The following is a 26,901-nucleotide window of genomic DNA, read 5'->3' on the forward strand; positions in this document are numbered from 1 at the left end:
GATTTAGTGGCAACCTCTCTGAGAAAGAAATGATTTCTAGATCTGCAAACAATCATTATCCCCTTCTGAAGGCAATATTTATATGCATTATATTCTTTAAAAACAATTAACACAGCCTCAACCTAAGCCCTTAACAGATTCTGTTGTAGAAAACCTAATTTTCCAGGTTGTTCTTTCCTATTTACAAATATATGATTTAATAGGAACCTCTCAAAGAAAGAAAATAATAAAGAACACAGGTGAAAATAATGGCTATCAACAGTGACCTTGTCTGGCAGCTAAAACTATGAGAGATTTATACCTTATCTAGAGTTGTCCTCTCCAAGGCGTTCAAAATTCTCCACCATCCTGAAGTCCCATGAACTGTTACCTGAGTTGACCATATATTGCATGAATCACCATTGCTCCATCAGCTGACCATTTCTCAACTCCACATGCTTCTACTCCATGAGCTAACTCAGGTAGCTTTTAACAATGAAAAATCCTTTGGGTTTCTCTTGGAAAGAGATCCATAGCTTGTGTCCACTGCTTAAATTTTATACAAACCCTAGAAGAAGATAATATGTCTCTCCTCACCTTTGTAACAGTTTATACAAATATATTACTTAATCACAAAATTTGCCAACATTGATACTTTCCAAATGTTGCAGATCCATCTATTTTGTGGATTTTATTAAATCTGAGTTTTTCATTTCATTGCATTTTCAATAACAATCAAGAACCCAATATAGAGTGACACTTAAGAGATACATTCTTAAAATGGCTTTAGGTTAAGTTAGCTGCTGCATTGTAGGGGATTTAATGTCTCAAAGACACATATGGCCACATGACTTGTGGACTTGACAAAAAAGTTCTAATTGTTCTTATATTGGGCCAAGTATATACACATTATGAAGTGTTTGTTAAATGGTTCTTATTGTGTATGCTTAGGGAAGGCATAGATGCAAATCAGTAATAGGATAACGCAGTTAAGAATGGAGGAAAATCCCAAGCCTGTTCTGGTATGAATCCCACTTTTGTGCCTAATAAATGAACTCCGTTATCCACAGTTTCAATTGTTAAAGGAACTGAATGTCACCAATGAGAAAATTCATGTTCCTGTAGAACGAAAAGAGTAAATAGATCAAAATATGAAGTACTATTAGTTATGATTCGGTAGTGAATGTAGTTAGCACTAACCATATGAGTGAGGAATCATGTGGGATGTTTGGTATGGTCATAATTCTTCCTGATAATTTGGCATGGCTCAGTATTCACAATACCAACTTAAGAATTGCACAATCATATGTTCTATCACAAATACTGAGATGGAGACCACAAGAAATACAGGGAAATGTTTCAGGGCCAGCAGTGACAAGGCCGTTTTTGTGGGACAGCAAGAGACAGCAACCTAAGAATTTAGGGAAAGTAATAAAACTCAAAATATAAATTAAAATAGGGAAAAATCCAAATAATAAATCTCAAATCTAAGTACAAAACATTCATTTTAAGTATAGCAGCACATGAAAATTTAAAATTTCATTGATTTGAGTTTAGCAGTACATTAAAATTAGGATTAATCAGGATTAAACCATAATACATGAAGATTTATTGATTCAAGTACAGCTATGCGTGAATATTAAAAATTTAATACTTTCCTCTCCTTCACAACTGGCACAGTGGCAAGTGAAATGGTGTTGCAAATGAAAACGGATAGTGTTTTAAATGCTAGAATTTTGGGTTTCAAAAGAAGTGTGAGAAACCTAGTGATGCCCCAAAGCTCATTTTTCCTTTTTTTCTGGAATTTTTTTTTTCGAGTTTCATTATTAATAAAACAGACATCAAGGATATTTGGTCATCCCTGGGACTGTTGAGGGACGTCTGGTGTTTTCCATCTGCTCATACCCTTTTTCAGGGATGTTTCTGACTGCCAGAAAAATTCATGGAGAACCCAAGGGACATTTCCTGGTCAACTTCATATCGTTGAATTGCCCAAGGTATGGGAAGACACAGGAAAGCTCCAGGGAGGATCCCTGTTTATTCCTAATACAATCCTCAAGACTCTGTAGATTTTTGTTGTATGCCACATACCACACTAACAAGCCAATTTTTTATCTTCACTAATTATTCTTAGCTAATTATGCATTTGGAAAAAGTACTAAAAGGAACTATGATTCTTAGCTAATTAGGCATTTGGTGGAAAATGGATGTGTTATAATTTACAGTTATGAAGAGAAATTGACTAACCTCACGAACTGCAATCACGACACCTACAAGTTTATCACCAAGAAGCCTCTTCAGAACTTCATTCTTTTTAAGAGCTATGACAGCCTCATCCAATGATTTGGGTAACCTGTGCACAGTGCCTTCCTTCAAATCGGCTGGGTTTGATGCTGTTTCCAAATAACAACTTCTGAAGCTCAGAAATCAGCATGATATGAGTAAAGAAAGAGAAACTTGGTCATAAGAGGAAAAATATATTAACAATCTCATAAATATCATAATGCTCAGAATTTTATGAATGCAACAGAGAAACAGTGTCCATATGGTACACAGAAAAGACCATGGAAAGCATTGCAACCTGAGACAAACAGCAGTCTAGAAACAATCCAACTGGTTCAAGCAAGCAGAAAACAATTTAGAAATGAGTGTAATGATCTGACCAGTTTACATAAATGCGAGGGCAATCACCGATGGTGAGGGAACAGCTATTTCCATTCAAAGAAAATGATGGGAATTCACTCAAAAAACAGTGTCAACATAAAAATAGATTCAAGGAGGCAGATAAATTGCAAACATGAATAGTGGTAAATGGTAAGAAATATTTCAATTTCTTGGAAATAAAAATTAGACAACTTTCACATTTAACTTCAACAAATTTATTCAAAGCTCAGAATAGCAGTCTTTTTTAAGCTTAGCACAAAAGTGCATCATTGCCACAAGTACTATTGACTTCACAAAGAAAGTGGAACAAAAGTTGCCAATTAGAAACAAGATATTTTAAGAAAAGAAAAAAATATTGAGTTTTAAAATGAATTTGGCGACACGGAGCATTAATTAATTGAGTGTTGATATCATAGTTCTATTAGCCATACCAATAGGTTCTGGTAAAATAAGGTGCTTTTGCAAGCCATCCATTCCAGCAGCTATAATTGCTGCCAGGCCCAAATATGGATTAGCACAACCATCAAATGCTTTGATCTCAAAGTTGCTCACAACTCCACTTGAAATGCCGGGAGGACATGCTGTTCGGATTGGAGCTTCTCGATTTTCCCTTCCCCAACAATGATATGCTCCACTCCATGTGTTTGGCTGCAAACGGTCATAACTGCAATATTTATCTACATAAGTGTAACTAAAAATAATGGATCATTACAAAGAAGCGCACAACCAAGTCAATAATTAGGACAATATAGAAAAAAAATAACAAAAACTTCAGTTAATGTCAGATTCCACTATTGGAACATATGCTCACTCGTCAAGTGCTTGAAGAATTATGAACTTCTTACGAATAACAATTCAACTAAAAATTAGAGATGCTACATCACTCTATTAAAGATCTTCTATACAAAATACAAGCTAAGAAACCCATACATCTGAAACCTAAGGAACATTCTATTAGTTGTTGAAATTTTCATTTTTTACAGGCACACAAAGTAGACACTCACCCTTGCAGTCAATTTCATACCTATGGAATAAAGTTTGCATTAACTTGAAAATGGCTAGATATGGAAACCAAAGAAGGGTATGGGGAAACTGTTTTATCTTTACTTTAGTCATATATTGGGATACTAGGATCATAGTGATATCAAGATGATCCCAGCCAGCTTCAAGGATGACTGGCAATCTGGTAAGTAATTTGAATGCAAGAGAACCAACTTCTGGACATCACTTTCAAGCATTTCAGGAACTGATCTGCAATTAAAGAGATATGATTGACCTCTTTATGGGCATCATTGTATCAGACATAAATTGTTTGCAGTCTGAGCACCTACAGCTGAGCATGAGGAGATGAAAATTAGCTCTTGAAAGCCAAGCACAAATAAATTTTAAAGGAAAGGTGTTTTCTTTACTGAACAGGTCAGTTACAGCTGTAACATTTAGCTTTCCATATTCTTTCAACCCTCCTCTACAATAATAATAATTATGATTTTTGTTTTTTGTTTCCTGCATCCATTTGAGATCCAGTTAGATTTATTTGATGTTTTTCTTTTTAATGTGTGTCTAGCATCATGTAATGTCCCCGATATAATTAAATAGTCAATTTAAATAATTTATTGTACGGCCCCGTACTTAATAATATATTTTGGGCCCTTTTTATTAATTAGTTAGTTATAAACTTTTTGGTGTCGGCCCATTTGTAAACCTTTGGGAAACTTCCTGGAGCCCATTTATATGGCCGAGTTTGGCTTAGTTGTAGGTATGTGTGAATTTGGTATTTTTGCTCTGTATGTGTGACTTCTTGTTGGAGTTCAGTCGTCTGCCATTTCGGAGGTAGAAGATTCTCCCTACTTGGCATCCGCAGTTTCGGTGGGAGTAACTCCTCACCCTACTCTACTCTGCCCTCTGTCCGAGATTTTGTAATCTGAAGTGTTATCATTATTGAATCTGAATTTCTACTTGCCTGGTGTGTTCATTCTTGTGCCAAATCGTGTTAAACTAATTATATTGTCCGACATATTGCATATAACGGAACCATCTTTCCGAGGCTGTGATTATTAGTCCGTACATAGAGAGCCAATTGACCGTACCGAAGGCAAGGAACGTACGGAGTAAAGGGCCATACAGGGAAGGGAGTGTGGCCGTACGTGAGGTTGTGTTGGCCATACGGTGGAGGGAGTGTTGGTCGTACGGGAGGTTGAGTTGGTTGTACAATGGAAGGGGGTGTTGGCCATACGGGAGGTTGTGTTGACAGTACGGTGGAAGTTGAGTTACCGTACGGTACGGTACATTACACATCAAGTCTTCATGGTTGAGAATGACAACTCTCACTGTAAAGTAGTTTTCCATGGTTACATTACTACTCTCTCCTGGCATGCAAGGAAGAGATTAGAAGTAATTCCTTCATATTAATTTCTACAATAGTTCAACTCCTTGTATTTCCACGTATGTGACATAGTTATTCCTCAAAGTTCTTGTTAATCCAACACTCTTTCAGCAAATAGCACAGTAGATAGCATCAAGGCATGAAACAAGATTATTTGCGCAAATCCACATGCTCAAGTCATATATATAATAACTTGAATAAGCACCACTTCATGAAATAGTGCAGTATCTGAATCATTTCTGTTGTTCCTTTTAACATTTCCTTGATACCGCTATGGTGGACTATTCTGCTAAAAGTGATTCTTCATGTTGGTCACATTGGTCACACCCTGCTGTAGGAGGAGAGCTGCAGAACTTGGGACCACTAGCTTAATTTCATCTTTCTTGATGTCATTAGTGGTGATCATGTCATCTTCCCACTTGAGTATTTGTGCCAAGGCTTCTTCAAGCTTATCAATTTCACAAGTAATCATTAGGAATGCAATCTTTGATGGAATGGCATTGATCAAGAAACCGAGAAGAATTTGTGGAGAATGCCTCACTTCTGTCAATTCTCTCATCATGTCAATTGAATCATGTAACAAACTCTCTCATGGGCCCATTATCATCAATTTTTGCATTTGAGAGTTGGGCAAACATAACACGATAAGAATTTCATGTGCATCATCTCCCAATTGATGATGCAACCTGCAACAGGATGAAGGCACCATTTTGTTTTTGCTCTAGCCAGGCTTTCTGTAATGCCTAAAATTTTTACCTTTGGACAAAAACACAACCAACAATTTTTTTTATATTGCCATCTAGGACGGCTACCTTTACTGACATGATAGTTAAACAAGCACACTAGTACTGTTGTATCTGCAATATAAACACCAAATCACCACCTGAGAGTGAGGACTAGAAAGTGGTACAAAAACAGGTATGCAAAGGTGTGTTGATGTGTTTTTCAGGACACTTCGAACATAGAATAAAATACTAAGTATTCTATCCTCTCTTGAACAAAGAAACCTCATATGCTAAATAATATGATCAAATGAGACAACTCCAAGGTGTACAATGCAAACAATCGACTTTATGCTTGGGAAAGACTCAGTGATGTATGATGTGATAATGCTGGTAATCACAATGGGACTTATATTTATATTTATGAACACAGCTGGAACATGGAATCTAACTTAACGCACTTGGAAAATAAAGACAAAAGGGATAAAGGGTTAAAAAATCTTATCTAACACCTAAGGACAATGATGATAAAGGATGATGCTTTGATAGATGGATTCCATAATCAAGCTTTGCTTCGCCATGCAGAAACAACTAAACAAAAATGATGCAATCTCCTAAGGATAACGAAGGATTTTCATATCGTTAACATTCATTCCAATACCCAAGACTGGCGCAATTTAATTGAACATTCACAATCGAACTTGTGCTTAATGAAATTCAGACTAACCATGCACTGCAACTTACAATGAGAAAATTGCAAATCGTATGAACAGGAATTCTATCAAGTATCATCACATTTCTCCATTATAATCAATGAACTTCATCTAAATTTGAGTAGTAAGAAACCATGCAAATTGTTGAGATAACACATAAAGATCCACCATGCTTCAATGAAAATCATGAATTAATTTCAACAAGTCTCGGCAACGTATTCTTCTTTCCTCCTACTCTACTACTAACTGCTAACTATGAACTATTGATCAACTATTAACCTTTACAAATGAGAGGGCTAGGTATTTTATAAAGGTCTCTTTATGATGAATGGATCAGATTGATTGTGAATCAATGGCCGAGATTAAGACAACAAAATCCTCATTAGGGTTACTTACAACTAACTCCATTCAACCATGATAAAATTACATAGTATTAGACACATGTCCATCAATTTTAATGCGAACCAATAGGAGATGAGGTTAGGTACATGAAACAATTTCTAATGAAGTGCCATGTGTCACTTGCTCTCTCGCTAGATGAGCATGATACATTGAACCTAGACGTGCAGCCTTGTCACAACTTGAGTGGTTGATGATTAATAGGATGCTACCTCATCGTGCAAAACATATAGATCATCACAAAGAAGTGATTATGGTGGAGCAATATCTCTTGATACTCAACAAATCCAAGCCTAGTGTGATGATGATGGGAGATATTCCCAAATTGCATCATCTTGTATCAAGTCACTATCTTTGATTAGCTCTTCTAAAGCTATCATTCATCCTTGATCACATTTCACTTTCCATCTTCTTGTTTGGGAATTTCGTCCCTGTTCTCTCCTTGACGATGTTTGATTACCTTCAACTCCAAAATATTGAATTACTTCCTTCCTTAGCCCTTCTTCATGATGTTTGGAGCTCCTTGCCTTGGACTTTGAATTCTCTAGTGGAGTTCTTGACTTCATGTTGCAATGTCCTTTCATCCTTGGGATTCCTCTTCTTGAATATCAGCTTGCCTTGAGTATGTGAATCTTTGACATCATTCTAAAAGGTGGAATGTAGTTCCTGAATTATGGAATGTGTCTTTGATATCTGCATCCTCACCTTGATCATGAAAAATCCTTGATTTCCTTGATGTAGTATCATCTCAATGACATCCTTGGATGTCTTCGACCTTGACTTAGGATCTTGGATTTCCGAAGGAAATTCAAGATGTTGTAGTTGTATCCTTCCTTATGTTGATCATTGCACTTCCTTGTCAAGGTATTCTTTCTCATGTTCTTGATGAATTCCATTCCTTGGATCGCTCTCCTTAAATCCTTGTGAAGTCCTATCCAAGTTGTATCCTTTCTTTCTTGTTGAGGAGATTATTAACACCTTATTGAGTCTTTCATTGAACCGTCTTGAAGGTATAGATCTTGATGTTGTAAGTTCTCCAAGGAGGTGATCTTTCTCCATCCCTTGCCATTTTGTCCTTTTGAAATGTGAATGCCTTCCTTGAACATAAACTAGTCCTCCTCCTTGCACATGCCATTGAATCTTTGAAATTTTGATGATCCTCTTGTAGAGCAATTCTTATTGTTTTTAACTCTGATCTTCTCACTGAGTGAAGATATCCTTCATATCTTGAAAGCATTTGTTATGGTTGAACCCATCATGCTATAGATGCACCCTCCACCATATTCCTTGTATACATCACATGAAATGAGTAAACACAATAAATCATAATAGTAAATGAAATCCATATGCTAATGAAATGTAAAGTGTAAACCTAGGACTTTGCATCATTCTTTAATGAAGGTAACATTCTGAAAACTGCTTCATGAACTCCCCTTCCTAATTCTAGAAATGACATTTTCAGAGCTTATAACTCCCTACTTCAAATCTGGAAATACATGGAACTATGAAGGAAAATGCTTAATTTTCACTGAAATTTGTTGATATTCCCTTCAAAATTGTCTTCTCTTTGCTCTGATTTGTTAAATTGCTTCTCCCTTTGGTCCACTTTTGACTTTGAATCTAATCTTTGTCTACTCCTGATTGAGACTAGGCACCAAAAATCAGGTCTGATTTCAAATTTTGTCCCAGGTGGTGAAGCCAAAAAAATTTGCACAAACTAAGACAAATTTTGCTTCCAATTATAATTGGAAATGAGCTTAGCTAGGGGCTGATCTTGATGGTCAATTAGGTCTGATGAGGTCCACAAGATTGTCCACGGTCGATGATATTAGATGCACTCGAGATTTGGGAGGAGAGTGATGATGACGACCTACCACCCTCGCTGGACATTGGCAATGTCAGTGTCACAAACGGGTTTGCACATTGGTGGGTCACTATAGGGCCAACCCCCATATTCCTAGCAAACGCTCCCCGGGGAGATCCAAGGCCTTTAGGTCCAGATGCAAAGGACACCCAACAACAAGGCCCACAATAAGTAGCAACAAGTAGAGGGAGAGGGCAAGAGATCAAGGCAACAACTACAAGTTGACTCCCCAACAACAATCCCGATCATCTCAATCAGACCACCTCTAGGTCTTCAGACATCTATTCCACCAATGGGCTCTCCATAATGACCACCACAAACTGGGATTCCATCGAGTATGCCTACAAAGACACCAGGAGCGTCTAGCAATAGACTAGCCCCACCAAATCTTAATTGGTAGATAGGCGATCCAGTATGTTTGTGATTTTGTTTATGATATACACATTTCATCTGATGCAGTAGTAGACATATGATTATGATGATGTAGATGTTGATATCGATCTCTTTCTTTGATTATGTAGTGCACATAGCAGAGTGGCTTGGTTTCATATTACCAAGCACTAGCAGAGATCATTCTTGATATCCATCTTGACGTCTAGTCCTCGACGCCTACAAGCCTCATCAATCAACTTCGAGACATGTTCAGCTATTCGAGCTTGTAGCACTGCTCTAAACAGCTTATGATGAGGCTCAAGTGGACTTGGTGCAAAGGGAGGCAAGTGGTTGCAGAGCTTTGGACTATCCTAGAGAGAGACCATACAGTGACGCAGGCAGAGACTGTTGATTAGGCATGTGACGCCCTATAGAGCCAGGTTAATGATCTCCAAAGGCAGATTGATGCTCCACAAAGCGGTTCAACTAGTGACATTGATCATCCCAGAGTGTGCTAGTTGTTGGAGGACCTAATAGTGGTTAAGCAGCGAGAGGACAGCCTTCTAGGTGAGCTAGAGGTGCAGAGATCACATATAGCTGCTCAAAGGGAGAAGATCACATAGATGAGAGGGGAGTTGAGGGGACTACATACCTATGTTAGCCGCATTATTGTATACGGGAATACGAATAGTTAATTAAGTCGTAATTGGGTTTGTTAGTTGGCAACCGAGGGGTGGCAGTTGCGGTGCGACGGTTGGCGCTCGCACCCCCTTGGTATCTTTATATACTCCTTATTGTAACTTGTAAGGACACGAATTATGAATGGAATAACATATCTGATACTTGTCTGATATTTATGGCATTGTTCTGCATTATGTACTTTATGCTTTAAGTATTCACCCGAGAGGGTAAACATTTGGCGCCGTTGCCTAGACGTACTCGGGAACGGAAGACACGGATGGTGCACAGACACAATGGGCCTACCAGTTGGTGAAATAAACCCGGAGGCGGACGACGCACAAACGGTACTTTACACAGGAGAAGACACCGCAACAAGAGAATTTTCAATTCTACTCCAGGTAGCCATCCAGACCTACGTCCAACAAGAGGCGGCGGAGGCGGAAATCCCACCAAGTGTCGTGTGGACAGCTCTGGAGGTTAGCCCGGCAGTAAACCGGTTGATGAACCACCTCCCCCGGTTGCTTGCACAAGCATCGCTGGCACAACAGGCTCACCTGGAGGAGATTGCCCAGGAAGAGCGACGCCAACAAATCCTTTGCAACTACGAAGAAAACAGTCAACGGGAAACGGAATAGGATGGCGCCAGGCCAAGAGGGAATTGAACATTGAACTTTTTATTTTTCAAATAAAAGTGTCATTGACACGAGATGTATTTGAGCAGATGAATTAATAAAGACATGTTTTGATTTATGAATTGTGAGTTATGAAAATGTGCGACAATTAATGCCAAACCTATTGAATAAAGATAGAAATAAAAAAGCAAAAACGAACGAGTGGGAGGCCGCACAGAGGGCCTTGATTCTGGAACAGCATGTAGAACGCAGACAGAGGCTGAGGCAACTTGCCGAAGGATGACCTGCCGAAGGGGGGCCCGAGGGGAACCAAGGAGGTGTCACAGAGGGTGCAGAGGCCGATGGAAATTTCTACGCGTCGCCAGATCATCGCAGGACGCAGAGCCACGAAGAGTTTCTGGAAGAAACAAGGTTACGGCGAAATCTAGTCGAGGAGACCCGGGATCAATTTAGAAACTTATCCCTTACGCCACGGAGTGAAAATCACCAACGGGAACCAGGAGTGGGCGCGTGTGAGAGCGAAGGGGAGGGCAACCGTACGGGTGTAGGTACCACACACGACAGGCAAAACACCGTACCTCCAGTCACCCACGCAAGACACCACCAACGCCACCCGAGGAAGCAGCACAGGGCCACAGACACAAACACAACCACCCCTAGGAAGACGACTCGGGATGGCGAGTAAACAAAAATTACCAAAGTTCACAGGGGACGGCAAGGAAGACCCCTTACGGCACTGCCGTACATGTGAAACCATTTGGTCTGCCAACGGAGTGACAGACCAGAATGACTGGGTACAGCAGTTCCCAGCCACATTATGTGGAGTTGCCATAGATTGGTACTCCGATGTAGATAAGCAAAAAGTGGCCACGTGCGCCAACCTACAGAAGGAATTCACGGAAGAGTTTCGGTTGCTCCGTGATGACAACGAAATTGTAACAGAGATATACAGTACCAAACAAGGTACCAAGGAGACAGTACGGGCATACAGCAGGAGACTGAAGGAATTGTTGGGTAAAATGGAAAGCCAACCGGCTGAGGGCTTGAAAAAACGATGGTTCATGGAAGGATTGAAATCCTCCCTACGGAAAAAAATGAAAATTGTACCCCCGACGTCATATGACAACGCCTATAATAGGGCGATGGACCTGGAGAGCGAATACAAAACATCAAGGAAGAAGAAAAGTAATAAATATTCATCTGACGATGATGAAGATTCTGACGGGGAAAGCAGTAGCGGTGGCGAATCGAGTAAAAAGGTGCACGCTCTCCAAAAGGACATGGAACGAATGCTGAAAGAATTCAAAGCCATGAAAGGGAGTACAAGTAAGACGGAAGAAAATGACGTGTGGTGTACCGACTGTAGGAGTGACGGACACACCAAGGGGTCCTGTCCCAAGAAGGCTTTCTGCGACATTTGCCAGATTGCGGGACATTTGACAAAGGAATGTCCCTACAATATGAAAACCAGGAACCAACAAGTTCTCTTCACGCAAGAGCAGCCGGCCGCCGAAACTTCACAAACCGCCAACAATAATGCATCAACAGGCGGATACCAGAACAACCAACGAGGGGGGAGGACCAATAATAATAATACAAGCCAAATCCAATATGATGCAAAGGGACGGCCAATGATCCAGTGCCGAGCTTGCAATCAATGGGGCCACTTTGCTAGAGAATGCACCTCAGAAGAAACTCCACAAAAATTATGCAAATGGTGTGGGCCTGGAGACCACGATGATGGAACGTGCCCAAAGTCTGGAGTGAACCTGCTCAACATCGACAGGACGGAGGAACAGGTATTGGCAATCACACGGTCGCAGGCAAAGAAGGCCACATACTCGGACCCTCGCACGGAGAAGCAGCGGGTGCTGGAGGCCAAGGCGGAAGTGGCGAAGGAAATGTTGGCACAAAGGAGCACCCAGGAAGCGGTAAGTACTTCCCGATTTGAGGCGGAGGAAAATATCCTGAAGCAAATGTTGCAGATTGAAGTGCCGGTGAAAATGAAGGACCTCCTGGAAACAATGCCACAATTACGTACAACACTCCTACATACGGCCAAGTAACCCCGCACAGTCAGGCAACCCGGAATACAAATGGTTCCGGCAAAACACCTACAGAACCATTGGTCCTGACACTATACAGTGGCCGACACCTGGCAATGGTAGAAATGGGAATACTAGGCACCATTCTGACTGACACTATCATTGACGGCGGGTCCGGAGTGCATGTGCTTCCAAAAGAAACCTGGAAGCAGCTTGGCAAACCAACACTATGGCCGTCAACCTTCAACTTACTGGGAGCGGATCAACATGGTATCAAACCCCTTGGAACGCTCATGGCGCAACAAGTGACCATTGGGACACAACCAATTGTCCTCGACTTCGTGGTGATTCCACTAGCCAAGAAAGGATATGACGCCATTCTGGGCAAAGGGTGGTTGGTGCCAGCCAGAGTGAATCACAATTGGAAGCGTAACACGTTGTCAATGGAGAAAGTCGGGAGAAAATTTATTATCGACCTAAAAACACAACTTGTGAGTGAAGAACTCGCGTCAGAGTCGGAATCAGACGATGAAGGCAAAGTTGATGGAGGAAAGTACGGAAGGGAACTGAACGATGAAGGCGTTCTCGGAATCCAAGGATGTTCTGAGGACGAGACCGATTCCCTTAATGGGCTTTTCCACTGGCAAATGGAGGACTACGAGTTGCTGTATGGGTGTAACATGTTGCAGCTATGACAGACATCGCCACCAGTCGGTATTTGATTATCAACATCAGAGGATAACAATGTCATTCACGGCAGGCGAGTTCACTAGGGTATTTAGCATACCAGGGATAAAAGGAAAGAAAATAGACACCTCCCAGAAAATATCCCCAGAGAATCGTGCCACACTGCTCCAGTTGATGTTGCGCGATAACCTTACCCAAGGCGAGAAAGATAGCCTCAAGAGTGCGGGCAGGAGTCGGGGAGTGAAGAAACAATTTTTTGCGAAGGGGGTATGGCGATGCCTGTTGTCCATGGTGAAGAGTCGCCTCACAGGTGCCACCCGCGCGTCGAACATAGCCATTGCACAGATAGTGTTGATCAATGGGCTGCACAATGGAGTGGTATACGATTGGGTGTCACTATTGGCGGATAGGATGGACGAGTTCAAGACGCTGCAATACAAGAAGTTCTACATGCCGCATCACGCCATTGGATTATTCCTGGACGCAGTCCGCACACAGATCACCCCGGGCTCACAGCCATTGGAGCCACAGGGCCAGGTTGCACCAGACCAGCTGCCCATATTCTATTGGTCACACTTAGACGTCTTGGCACATGGCACGGAGGCACGTTTGGGCACAAAACGAAAGAATGCCGCCATGTTTGATACGGAGTGACGGCAGCAGGCACTCTTCATGATGACCTCACTAGATGGTTGAGCCGCTACCAGATGGCACCCATGGCACTGGGAGAGGCCACTCTATCCCCAGGGCGGACCACATATTCCTTGGATGTCATTGATCTCGAGGAAGGGAGTTCCCCAAGCAGCAGGGCAGTTCAGAGGGTTGCTTCACCCCCTGCGGTGGTAGGAACCAGTCCATACAGAGCAGAGGAGGTGCCCGTGGGAAGTCAGCAGGGTGGAGAGTTGGAGCAGTTTATTACTGAGATGACTTTGGGAGCACAGCGGCTTGTGTCATCTGCCACGCTCCAAGCCGATGCGACCATGGTTGAGCGGATGGAAGGGTTGTTGACCTTTGCCCGCACGGGATGCCGAGTTGAGTTTGAGAGGTGTTTTGAGTGTGTCGGGTGGCCGGACACGGAGAGCCTGGCGATGCTGGAGGCTTGGCGCCTCACTGAGGGGGTTGGCGAGACCCAGATGCAGTCATTGGTGAGAGAGGTAGAGCAGGCCTTCCGTGAAGGTTATCTAGAGCTTAGGAGGTCACAACAGACGGCAACTACAGTTGAGGCTTTGAGGGTGGCAGTAGTAACAGCTCGGGAGGAGCTGGCCACCAGGTTTCGCGAGCTAGAGGCTACCATGGCACAGAACCAGGCAGCGGTGGACATTTTAGTAGCAGAGAAGTCTGCCTTGCTGATACAGTTGGAAGAGGAGAGGGCCTCGAGGGAGCTGTTGGAGACTCGGTTGGTCAGTGCCCTCACAAAATGTGGACAAGAAGGATAAGGAGGTGCTCGAGGCAGCCTACATGGTAAAGACTGCTATGGAGCGGCAGATGGTCGCGGAACGGGATCTCAAGAGGAGGACGGAGTAGGTGTATGAGCTCCGAGGGCGCTTGGCATCCACTGCTACACCACCACCGGCGCCTTCTTCATCAAGGACGCCTTCTGCACTTAGTTTTTTTTTCTTCTTCTGGATTTTTGCGTGCTCCATGTATTCTCCATTTTGTTGTAAGTCGCCTGGAGACGACTTTTCTTTTTGGGGGGGATGATGTTAGCCGCATTATTGTATACGGGAATACGAATAGTTAATTAAGTCGTAATTGGGTTTGTTAGTTGGCAACCGAGGGGTGGCAGTTGCGGTGCGACGGTTGGCGCTCGCACCCCCTCGGTATCTTTATATACTCCTTATTGTAACTTGTAAGGACACGAATTATGAATGGAATAACATATCTAATACTTGTCTGATATTTATGGCATTGTTCTGCATTACGTACTTTATGCTTTAAGTATTCACCCGAGAGGGTAAACAACCTAGAGTACCTCAACTACTCGCTTTTAGTCTACGTCAGTCAAACAACTTTCGTGTCCAGACAAAGATCCTCCAACGCCTGCAAGGTTGGAGACCCATGCTCCAAGCGGGTAATGATCCCATGTGCAAACATTTTGTAAAGATATTTTTGATAGAGGTGTAGGATTGTATATCTGATGATGTATAGCATTCTTTTTTATGTATATAGTCATACATGTATATCGACATCACGTGTTTTTGTAGTGATGTGACACATGTACATAGAGACACATACATTGATATATATAGAAATGAGATTATGATTCGGCCAATACTTGTGTTCTTTGGATATATGCATTTGATTTCATTTATGTTATGGATGCTTTTATGATGAATGGTTAGACTAGACCCTATCATGATTTAATTTCACATATATTATACACATGTTTAATTAAATGACATTATGATCTAATATGATTTGATGATATAGATAAATGCAAAATGATATATGCTTTAATCTAAAGAAATAAAGAAACATGTTAAATGAAAAATGATATAATGAATATAATGAAACTAATGTTTAATGTAAAGAAATTATCCATAGAGAATGAAACATATATATGTCTAAATTCTAACTAAAGAAATTGACCATACACATGTACACATATAACACAATGAAAAGAACAAACGTGTTGATGAAGGAATTTCATAACATATCGAACTTAACATTCTACTTGAAAGTGTTAAGCATCATGCATATTGACACATAAGATAGTCCTATGAATAATATCGACGCAAGTGTGTGGCATTTATAGATTCTTTTAGCAATGTACCGTCCACCTCAAATAGACCATAGGCACCAGAACCATAGACGAAGGTGACTATGTAAGGACCTAACCAACTAGGGCTAAACTTCCCCTTTTGGTCAAGTGATGCATTTAGATTTCTTTGGTTCTCATAGAGAACGAGATCACCTAATTTGAAAGTGTGAGAGAGAACATCTTGATTATATTCCTTTGATAAAGATTTTTGATAAGCTTAAAGATGCTCAAGGGCCTTTAAGTGGAGCTCATCGAGCAACTTAAGCTGATTAAGACAATTAGTACGGTAAGTGTCATCATCAATTAATTCCCCTAAGGGAAAATCACAACGAAGGAATTTCCAGCTCTAGAGGCATGATGGCATCAACACCATACACAAGGTTACTAGGCATAGTACAACTAGCCATATGAACACTCGTGTGATGGGCCCATAATGCATAGGACAGTTAAGTATGCTAGTCGTTACTATGCTTATTTCTTAAATAGAATCTACTCAATGGTCTTATTTGAAGCTTCGTCTTGACCATTGGACTAAGGATAATAAGGTGTAGGGAATTGATGTTGAATATGAAATTTCTCAAGGAATCGATCCACCTCCTTGTTCTTAAATGAGATACCAATATTGAAAAAAAGGGTTGAAGGCAATCCAAAACGAGAAATTATAATGTTTAGGAGAAATCTACAAATTGCTTCAGCAGTAGTGAATCTCAATAGAATAGCTTCGACCCACTTCGTAAAGTAATCGGTAGCTGTTATGATTAAGGTATGTTCTTTTGAAGAAGGGGGAGATATCTTCCCAATGATATCGAGGCCCCAAGTTTGAAAGGGCCAAGGAACGGCTTGAGTCCGAAGTTCTTGTGTAGGAGCCTAAATAAGATTGCTATGTTGTTGACATTGAGGACATTTCTTGACAAAGGCAAAAGAATCTCGTTCCATTGTGTACCAATAGTATCCCATATGAATCAGTTTGTGAATAAGAGACTTACCACCAAAATTCCTACCCCCAGAGCCTAAGTGAACCTCTTGAAGGGAAAGGGGTATCTCAACTTTAGTGAGACATCAAAGAACAAGACCATTATAAGATTTGTGATAAACTAAGTTGGGATAATATAGCGCGCTGAGAGTTTTTGGATCCAAATACAAATATTTTTACTAGCATCATCGGGAAAACTTCCAAACTTTAGAATGTTGTAGCTATGAGAAAAGTGTTCCCCTGATTCTATGTGAAACACATAAGACTACTAAGTTTAGGTTTGTCGAGAACAACAGGAGAGCGGAGAACATGTACCACAAAATGATATTTGTCTACACTATAGTCAAGGCATGCAAGGGAAGCCACGCTTGCCATTGCATCCATATGATGATTTTCTCTCTTGGAAATACTATCAATAGTACAAGAAAAAAAACAATTAAGGAGAGTCAAAGCCAAATACCGATACTAAGATAGCTTAGACTGTTTAGCACGATATGCTCCCATGATCTGATTTACAATGAGTTCAGAGTCACTGTGAATATGAGAGCAAAACATTGCTTTCCCATCGCACAATACCGAGTTTCATAATCAACTAGAATACAGCTAAAGTAATAGACCACTCTCTTGATACCATCATCGTCATTCTTAGCCAATAAGGCTGACAAAGCATTAGACGATGCTGAGATATAAAGCAGAAAGCGTCTATCTTGCATAGTCGGCAATAAGATAGGAGGACTGGCCAAATAGCTCTTGATAGAATCGAAAACCTTTTGACACTCATCATCCCATTTAAAATGCACATCTTTCTTCAAAAAATGTATGAATGGAAGGGTATGCACATCTTTCTTCAAAAAACATATGAATGGAAGGGTATGATCGGCTAATTGATATACAAATCTACGAATCACTTGAATCTTCCCTTACAAACTAAAAAGTTGTGAGATGTTCTTAGGTGAGGGCATGTTAACAATTGCATCGAACTTATTTGTATTGACTTTAATTCCACAATGAGAAACAATATATTCTATAGGTTTGTCAGCATCTATGCCAAAAACACACTTCAGAGGATTTAGTCTCATCTTATAGAGTCAACCTTTCGAAGATAAGACGAAGATTCTTGACGTGATCTTAACGAGTTACAAATTTCACCAGGCTATCATTGACAATCTTCTAGAATCTTGTGAATAAAGTCATTGAAGATAAGAGTCATCACACATTAGTAGGTTGCTCAAGCGTTCTTAAACTCAAAACAACATGACTACATAGAAGAAAGTACTTGATGTGTGTTTCGTGACCCTGCACAACACAAAACAAAATACCAAGTCTTCTATCCTCTCTTGAACAAGGAAACTTCAAATGCTAAACTATGTGATCAAGTAAGGCGACCCCAATGTTTACAATGCGAACAATGCGACTTTATGGCGGATAGACTCAATGAAAATATGTGATTTGCTGATATCACAAAGGGACTTACGCTTTGTTTGGAACTAAAATTTGAATACTAAACACACTTGGAAAATAAAAGACAAAAAGGAGATAAAGGTTAAGAAATCTAATCTAAAACCTAGCAATGCAAGAAACAATTGTTGACATAGTGAAACCAAACCAAGCTTTGCTTCGCCATGAGGAAACAACTACACAAAGATGGCGCAATCTCCAAAAGGTGTGCAAAAGATTTTTAAATCACTTATGCATATCAACACATGAACAATGAGAATAGAGAAATTGAAGTTAAGCTTTCAAGATGAGTTAAGACTAACAATGCACTGCAATTTGCAATCAACAAATTCCAAATGGTATGAACATAGAGGCTTCACCATTAATCAACAATAAGATCTTCCAACTAATCAACTCCATGTACCATGCAACATGTTGAAACTCAGAACAAGAGGACATGCAAACCCTAATTAGGGTTTCACCCTAGAAGGTTCCCCACTCAAGATGCAACAAGGTGGGAATCAGTAATTAATACCCACTAAGCCCATGTCCAATTAATTAAAAAATACCCAAAATAGCATCCATTCGTGCATTGAATGCACCCATTACATCAAATTTGCCCAAAATACCATGCAGACATAAATGCCCATCATTCTCCATGCGACGGCTACATGCGGTAGGAATCTGTCATAAAATCATTAATATGGCGGCTACATGCAAAACGAATCTTCATGCATTGACCGGGCTGCCACTAAGGTCAAACATTCCAGCAATGAATGTGCCACCATGAAACCATAAATGCACCATCACCTCCTAGACATGACAACCGCATGCAAAAGGAATTTGCCATTAATTCAATATGTGCTGACCTAGCTACCACTTGGCAAGAAACCCTTGGGGAGAGAACTTAAGGAGAGAGAATCTTTGACTCTGGAAACATTTTCTTGAAGTTTTTCGAACTTTCCTTGCTCTAGGAGATATTTTCAACGTTTTTCCACCATCTCCTATTTTTTAGGAACTTTCCTAAAATTTAAGACTCGTGTACAGGCCCTCATGAATCCAAATCTACAGAAATTTTGAAATTCTGATGAGATTTGATGCTTGAAATTGGATTTTTTTTTTTAAATTCCTGAGGGGATTTTCTGCTTTTTCATTCCATTCCTGACTCCCATTTTACCCTTTGCCTTGGAAAATTCCATCCTTGGGCGTGGAATCCACTGAGTGGTGGAATTTCATCATTTCATTCTTAGCCGTTTTTCCATCCCTTAGTCATTTTCGAGCTGGAATCCTTCCTCTAGCATGGATGGAATTTTGACTCAAAGGAGGAATTCATCAAATTTTGATTTCTCCATGACTTGTTGACTTTGGTGCTTCACCTTGAGTTTGGGCGCTACATTCACTTCCTCCTGGAATTCCATGTTTTTGTAATCTTCCACCACCCCATGGATTTGGCGCCTTTGCCCAAACTTGGGCGCAATTTTGACCTTAGGAAGGAATTTCAACTTTTCATGAATTCCATCGCACGGTGGTTTTGGCACCCTTTGACTACCTTGGGCGGAATTTTGCATTGGTGAGGGAAGTTTGACTTCGTTGAGCATTTTCCATGAGCAATGGATTTTAGCGCCCCATATCTTGTCTGGGCAGAATTTTGCAAGTGTTGAGGAATTCCACATTTTTTAAAGTTTTCCTTGCTACCCCCTATTTGGCACCAGACCTCTGGCTTGGGCGCAAATCTCCATTGGGCATGGAATCTCACATTTTCTCCATTTTCCTTGGTGACCTTGCTTTGGCGCCTTGAATGGCACTTGGGTGTTGTTTGGACTTGGAGGAGGAATTCACAATTTTCCATGATGTGAGCATTTTGGCGCCTTCTCCCTAGCTTGGGTGCATTTGTGCATGTGTCATGGAACTTTTTAATTTTATGTTTTTCCATGACCTGTTGATTTTGGCACCCTTCCTTATCTTAGGGCGGAATTTTGCTAGGAGGAAGGAATTTCATCACGTCGAAGGTTTTCCAAGACAACTCCTCTTTGGCACCTTCATCATGACTTGGGCGCTATTCTCTGCTAGGCATGGAATTTTGAACTTTCTCCATTCTCCTTGAGCATTCCACTTTGGCGCCCTTCCTTGGTCTAGGGTGCAAATTTCCACTTGGCAAGGAATTCATGGGTTTTGAGCATTTTCCAAGGCACATCAACTTTAGCGCCCATCTCTAGTTTTGGGTGTGGATTTCGTCTTGGTATAGAAATTAACTTTTCAACCTTCCAAACTTAGTCATTCTGGATTGAAGTGCCATTTTGGGTTTTGAAGTGGATTTCTCCAAACTTAGAATATTTTCAAACTTTCCACTTCAGGAATGGATGCCAACACTTAGCCATCTTTGATCGATCTTGTTTGCTTTCCGAACTTCCAAATTTAGACAAATTCTTCAGGAAAGCTCAGTCTTCATCGTCTGCCTGCGGGGACCTATCACAAATGAACTTTCCAAAAATAGAAACTTTTCAAAATGTTAGAGTTAGAGCCCAAAACAAGACACAAGATGACTTACTATAAATAGAAACTTACTAAAAATAGAAATTACTCAAAATAGTTAGTATGAACCCCCAAATTTGTGCTATGTTCGATTGTGAATAGTCGTTTGGATTGCGTCGTGTTGGGCATTCAAATGCACTTTCTCAATATGAAAATCCTTTAGCATCCTCAGAAGATTGCACCGGTTCTTGCAGAGTTGTAGTTAAACTTGGTAAAGCAGAGCTTGGCTTATTTGGAATTTGTCCACCAAAGCATTAACTGTTGATATCACTACCCTTAGGAAGAGAATTAGATCCTTCTAAACCCTTTCCCCTTTATTTTCAATTCATTTTAGTCCGTTCGAAGCAACAGCATCACAAAATTGCCATATTCGATGATGAAGTTCTAGCCACGGTGAAGAAGTGAAAGAACAATCCAAATGTAAGGCCCCTTGGATTACCAGCAATCACATTAGCCAATTGAATCACGTCCGTAGCATCAAGGAATCTTGGAGTTAGCCGTTTGAACTTTCCGCAATCTTAGCATACGGTTAAACTTTGATCACAAGAGAGTGAAGTGACCATTGGTAACTTTATTCTGTGTGAGACGTCATCATAAAAAACATGTCAACAGGAAGCAATGAAGCTATGTAATTTTATACATATGACTATCTGCATTAAGAAGCGCTATAAGTTCCCTTGTCTATCAAATCTTTTTGCACTAAGGTATTGTTTACTAAATGTCTAAATGCACCTGTATTTATTATGCCCAACTGCATTAATGAGTACTAAAATACTACTCTTGCATGTCGTTCTTACCATTCTGAAGATAAATTGACCATCTTGACAATTCACATACAATCTGAAACTTATCATAAACTGATTGCAATCTTTTAAGAATCATATAACAAGCTAACCATTAATGGGAACAACCCAAATATGCATCAATTTTGAAGTTGACATTTTGTCAAATGGTTGCCATACATGTTTCAGAAATAATGAGTCTGAATTATACTATTGCTGCAACTAATTTTCTGATCCTAATTCAGACTTCACTAGATAAACAATAACAATAATTGATGCAAGTACAAGATGTAATTGAAATCTCTAATGGCTGACTTCCAATTTCTGAACACTAGTACTCAGAAAATAGTTATTTTATTAACAAATAATGATCAAGAACCTGGTTTGATGATGCCAAAAGGAAGGATGAATCCCAGCGATCATGTAGGAATTTTCACAAGATTTTTGGAGGCTCCAAAGGTGAAATCGCCCCACTAGGAGCTGGCCACCATATACCCTAGAGTTGCAGATGCAATGAAAAATAAATGCAGCACTTTCCCCCTTCCAAGGAATGATGAAAATGATTGCCAAGGCAAGACGAGTTGAATGAACAATTGCCCACAAAATTCTGCCTCCTCAATCACAAGTAATGAGCAAAAAGGTGTGTCTCGGTAGGTCTGATCAACCTCCATGGCAGACCACGATTATGACTGTAACTCACCTCCAAACTCCTCAAAAACCACCACCAAATCACCTCCAAGAGATCGCCTATCTTCCCTCGAAATGCAGATATATCATGGGTATCAATTAACCATATAGCTGAAGCATTCTCCCAATTCAATCTCCATGAATACTGATGCAAAACACAATAAGCTTAAACATGGACTGAAGTATCCCTCACTCGCAATTGTAACCCTTCGGAGGATCTTTCACCACCTCAGTTATGCCAATCAAAGAGAGTTATTGTTCTCAATGACTGAAAGTGAACTGCAGAAACCCTTGGCTCCACAAGCTATCAAGAAATAAGTCAAACATTTGATGCCAAAACAATGAGCTTACTCTATTTATTCTTTTTCTCCCATGGATCGGCCACCTTCTAGAAGGTTCCATTTTAATTATATAATATTTAATTGCACTTTAGATGATATTAAAATATCAGTAAAAATATAAAGTGCAATTGACTTCATACGTGACATCATACATGAGAAAACATTATCTCACCAAAATCATATAAAAATAAAATGTGAAGCCACAAGCAACTGCCCAAGCAGCCCTCTCATCAAATCCTTGTCCTACGAGGATCAAGTAATAGGCCAAACTCCTCAAATGTCTACGAACTAGTGAGAAGGGGGTTCTACATTATCCTACCCTTATCCTATCCTAACCCACCTTTCTTGCTATCCTTCATACCCCGGTCGTATCCCAACCTATACCCCCTTTTTACCCCTTTATTCCTTACGCCTCCCAATCACCCGACACCTTCTCCTTACCACTTCCCCTACCTTTCTACCCTTCACCATCACCTATACCTTCCACTTCCTACCTTCATACCTCCCAACTTCCTATACTTTAACGTAGCACTCTTAACCCACATCCACACCCCTTATAACTTCCACCTCATCACCTTTGACTCCCCTTTTACCACCATAGCATGTTTGGGGCCCATGATCTTAAAAATTGGAGATTTAAAAGTTTGTTTTTAAGGTAGTGCGATTTTCTTTTGACTTCTCCACTACCATCAACCATGCTGGCCCCACCAAAACCTTACAAAGGAAAGCAAATAAAATTTTCTAAGGCACTTCATCACCAGCCAGATCAGCACTCTTTGACCATTCTAAAATACGAACAATTTCCTTTGCCAGTGAATTAGGGATAATGCGGTTGGCCATTCTAAGGCACGCATGCCAGTGAATTAAGGATAATGTGATTGGCCATTCTAAGGCACGCATCACTATCTCTTTTGATCGTTCCAAACAGTGATCTAAGACAAGCATTTCCAGCTGGTGAACATAAGTTTTTTGAGCTGTCCCTTGCTTAGTTCAATGTGCGATACGAGGAAATACATGTCCCTCCCTTAGTAAAATCAACGCCTTAAGAGAGATTAAAACCTGTCCATTGGCAAGATAAATGAACGCATTTAGGAGGACAACTCATCCTTGTTCAAAGCTAAATCAGTGCTTTAAGAAAATACACCTGTCCTTGGGCAATGAGCAAATACAACTTAAGAAGTTTGAGAGCTCCCTTGACAAGGATAGGACACAGCTATTGCCATGTGATTTGATTTAATACGATTTGCAATAGGCTTCCACCATTTAATGACCGAAACAATCATTTAAAATTTGAATTAAGGATTTGAGGCAGCCTAAGAGTCTTATTGCAAACATTAAATAAGTCGGCTTTGTGATGAGTTACCATGTCTATTCAATTGCCTATAAAGATATGTTTGATCATTGCATTTGATCAAACCAAAATCGATTTTGCACAAGTCTTATTGCAGATCACAGTGATGCCTTCTATGCTACAGCGAAGTCACCTTCAAGCAAGGTAGTTTTAATCAAGGAGCAATCTGAATTGATCATCTTTCATAGCTACTTAGTCTTTGAAGACTGCGATTTTAAGCTGAATGATTTCAGCTTTTGGTTATTGTTTAAAGATGAATTCATTCATCATTGACAGCAATTTCCACGTTAGAAGGGAAGAATCAACTCATTGAGGAAACGAAATTGATCAGCGAATTTGTCTGCAAGAAGTTTGAGCTTAATTCTGATCAAGTGTTTCTGGGATCATCACTGCCAACCACAGAGAATTCAATTGGATTGAGGGGTGATTTTGACTGGAACTGAGGCAAAGTTATTCAAGACATCAAGCCTAATCATTACCTACAGCTGGCGAACTTTTGAATTAGCGAATTCTGGAAGAAAAAATTATCAAATTCACATCAGTAAATTTGAGAAGCACCAGCAATTGACATCAAGAGTGCATTGGTATAAAGGGACAATTTCATCAAAGGAGTGATCTAATTGATGTTACCAATCTGTTTTGGAAGTAATTTGCAGATCTGAGACAGGATAATTTAATCATTTTTTAAGAAAATCAGATCACTTAGAGTGAAGTATCAGATGAAATGGAGTTGTAAAATCAGCATATATCAAGTGTGTTTAATAGTCTTTGTTTGTTTTACAGGTGACTAAGGAAGAGGACTTCATGATCAACACAGGGAATGCTTCAATGCCAGCAACATGGGGAGTTCAACATGTCCAAGGCTGCAAGTAGCATCAAGGCATGGAAATCAAGGGGCATCCCGTCCTTTGACCAAGGACGTTTCGTCCTTTGACTTAGAGTGCCCACACAGTTGCATGATCAAGCCTTCCTAGGCTAGGAACGCTTCATCCTTTGACCAAGGACGTTTTGTCCTTTGAATCTGGATGCCTTCACTTGAGCAAACCATCTCATCCATTGACCAAAGCTACCCATCCTAGACTAGAACCATCTCTTCCTTTGACCAAAGCTATCCGTCCAAGGCAAGGACAGGGTCCGTCCAAGGCAATGACAAGGTCTGTCCAAGGCAATGACAGGGTTTGATGCAAGCAATCAGCATGAGGAATAATGGAAAAGAGACATCAAGGAAAAGAGTAGCAATCGACATCAAGCATTCAAGGATGGAAATATTCACAATCTTGAATTTCCTTCAGAAATCCAAGAATCATTGCCAGTATAGCCAGATGGAAGCTCCAGTATGCAAGTTACCAAGACAAGATAGTTTTAGAAGAGTTAATCAAAGTTAGAAGATCAATTTGAGCAAAGTCATCATCACATCAAGCACTTGGAAACTTCGAGTATCAAGAGATATGCCTCATTCATCTACAACTTGGGATGAGTTATAAAGATCGAGCAATGTTGAGGTGGCGCCTAGTCATCACTTATCCAATCATATCATTTCAAGCTAAGGGGTCCAGATTCAATGTACCTAGCTCATTCATCAAAGGAGATAACTACCACATGGGCACAAAATACAAAGTACCTACCCTCATCATCTATTGGTTGAATTTTCAAAGGAGGACATGTGTCCCATCAAATGTACTTTTATCATTGGTCAAGCATTAAATGCTTTGCAATGGGTTTCTATCTTTCAATCTTGGCCATTGATTGTGAATCAATATGAGTCATTCAATTGTAATGAGAGCACTATATAAGGCTCCACTTCTTCATTTGTAATGGTGAATAGATAGAAATAGTTAGTAGCTTAGTAGCAGATAGCTAGAGTAGAGTAGGAAGGGAAGGCAAAGATTGTTGCCAAGACATTGTTGTAAAAGGCATGTGAACTTCATTGAAGATATGGTAAATTTTACATGTTGATTCAACAATTTGCATGGTCTCTACTTCTCATTTGATTTTCATGCTATTTAGATGAATGGGGGAACTACTACTAACACCTTGCCGATGGTAAAGTACCTTGTGTAGTTAACTAGATCCATCTTAGCCAGTGTTAACTTCAATTACCGCTTCTTCATTGATATGCATCAACTTGATGGTGTCTATGTTTGTAGTAGTGATTTGAAAATCATAAAGCTATCCTTAGAAGATCGCACTAGCCTTGTGCAAATGTTCGATGTATGTCAAAGCAAGACTTAGTTGGAGTTCCACCAAAGATTGTCCATCGCTCTTGCATTCCTAGAATTAGAAAGCTTCCTAAACCTTATCCTCTTTTCCCCTTTTTTCAAATCAAATTAAATCCCATGTTCCAGCAATATTCAAAGCATTCAAGCATTCAATGTAAGTTCACCTTGTGATCCTAGCAATATCACATCATATACAACTGAGTCTATCCAAGAGCATGTCAAGACCTAACATTCGAGAACCTTGGAGTCATCCCACTTGATCACACAGCTTAGCATTTGGGAGTCTTTGTTCAAGAGAGGATAGAATACTTAGTATTTTATTTTGTGTTGCATAGTACGTAAAAACACCATCAACAGGTAGCACCTAAGTTCATATTCCAAATAGAATTTGATTGTGAACTATCTTTTGAAGTGTGGGCTGAAAACACATATTCCTTTTCTAGAGAGTCTTCTTCTTCAACAATATTTTTTCTTATTCTTCTATTGCCATTGTGTATTGCCACTTCGAAATGGCTTCCTTTGATGCAATTTGCTAGATGATCCTATGGCCAAGGAGTTGCACCAACAATTTTTTACATCAAGTCCAATATTTTCGTATATTGGACACTTCTAAAATCTGGATGAATTACCAAATTTGGGAGGTTCACGAAACTGTTTCCTAGGCTTCTTGCATTTTA

At 40.2% G+C, this 26,901-nt stretch overlaps 1 protein-coding gene across 7 annotated transcripts in view; it reads right to left on the bottom strand.

Moving 5' to 3' along the window:
- The window catches only part of LOC131041908 (uncharacterized), a 131,843-nt gene that overhangs the window by 16,536 nt on the left and 88,406 nt on the right, over positions 1 to 26,901 (bottom strand). For 6 of the 7 annotated variants that reach the window (XM_057975155.2, XM_057975152.2, XM_057975153.2 and 3 more), the window contains 2 exons: positions 3,075 to 3,307; positions 2,227 to 2,372 (listed from right to left, as the gene is read on the bottom strand). In XM_057975155.2, the coding sequence (XP_057831138.2) occupies positions 2,227 to 2,372; positions 3,075 to 3,307 (379 nt within the window). The remainder of the gene's footprint in view (positions 1 to 2,226; positions 2,373 to 3,074; positions 3,308 to 26,901) is intronic. The other variant, XR_009105091.2, reaches the window with a different exon arrangement.

The sequence above is a fragment of the Cryptomeria japonica genome, chromosome 1, assembly GCF_030272615.1.
Source record: "Cryptomeria japonica chromosome 1, Sugi_1.0, whole genome shotgun sequence".
Classification (NCBI taxonomy): Eukaryota; Viridiplantae; Streptophyta; class Pinopsida; order Cupressales; family Cupressaceae; genus Cryptomeria; species Cryptomeria japonica.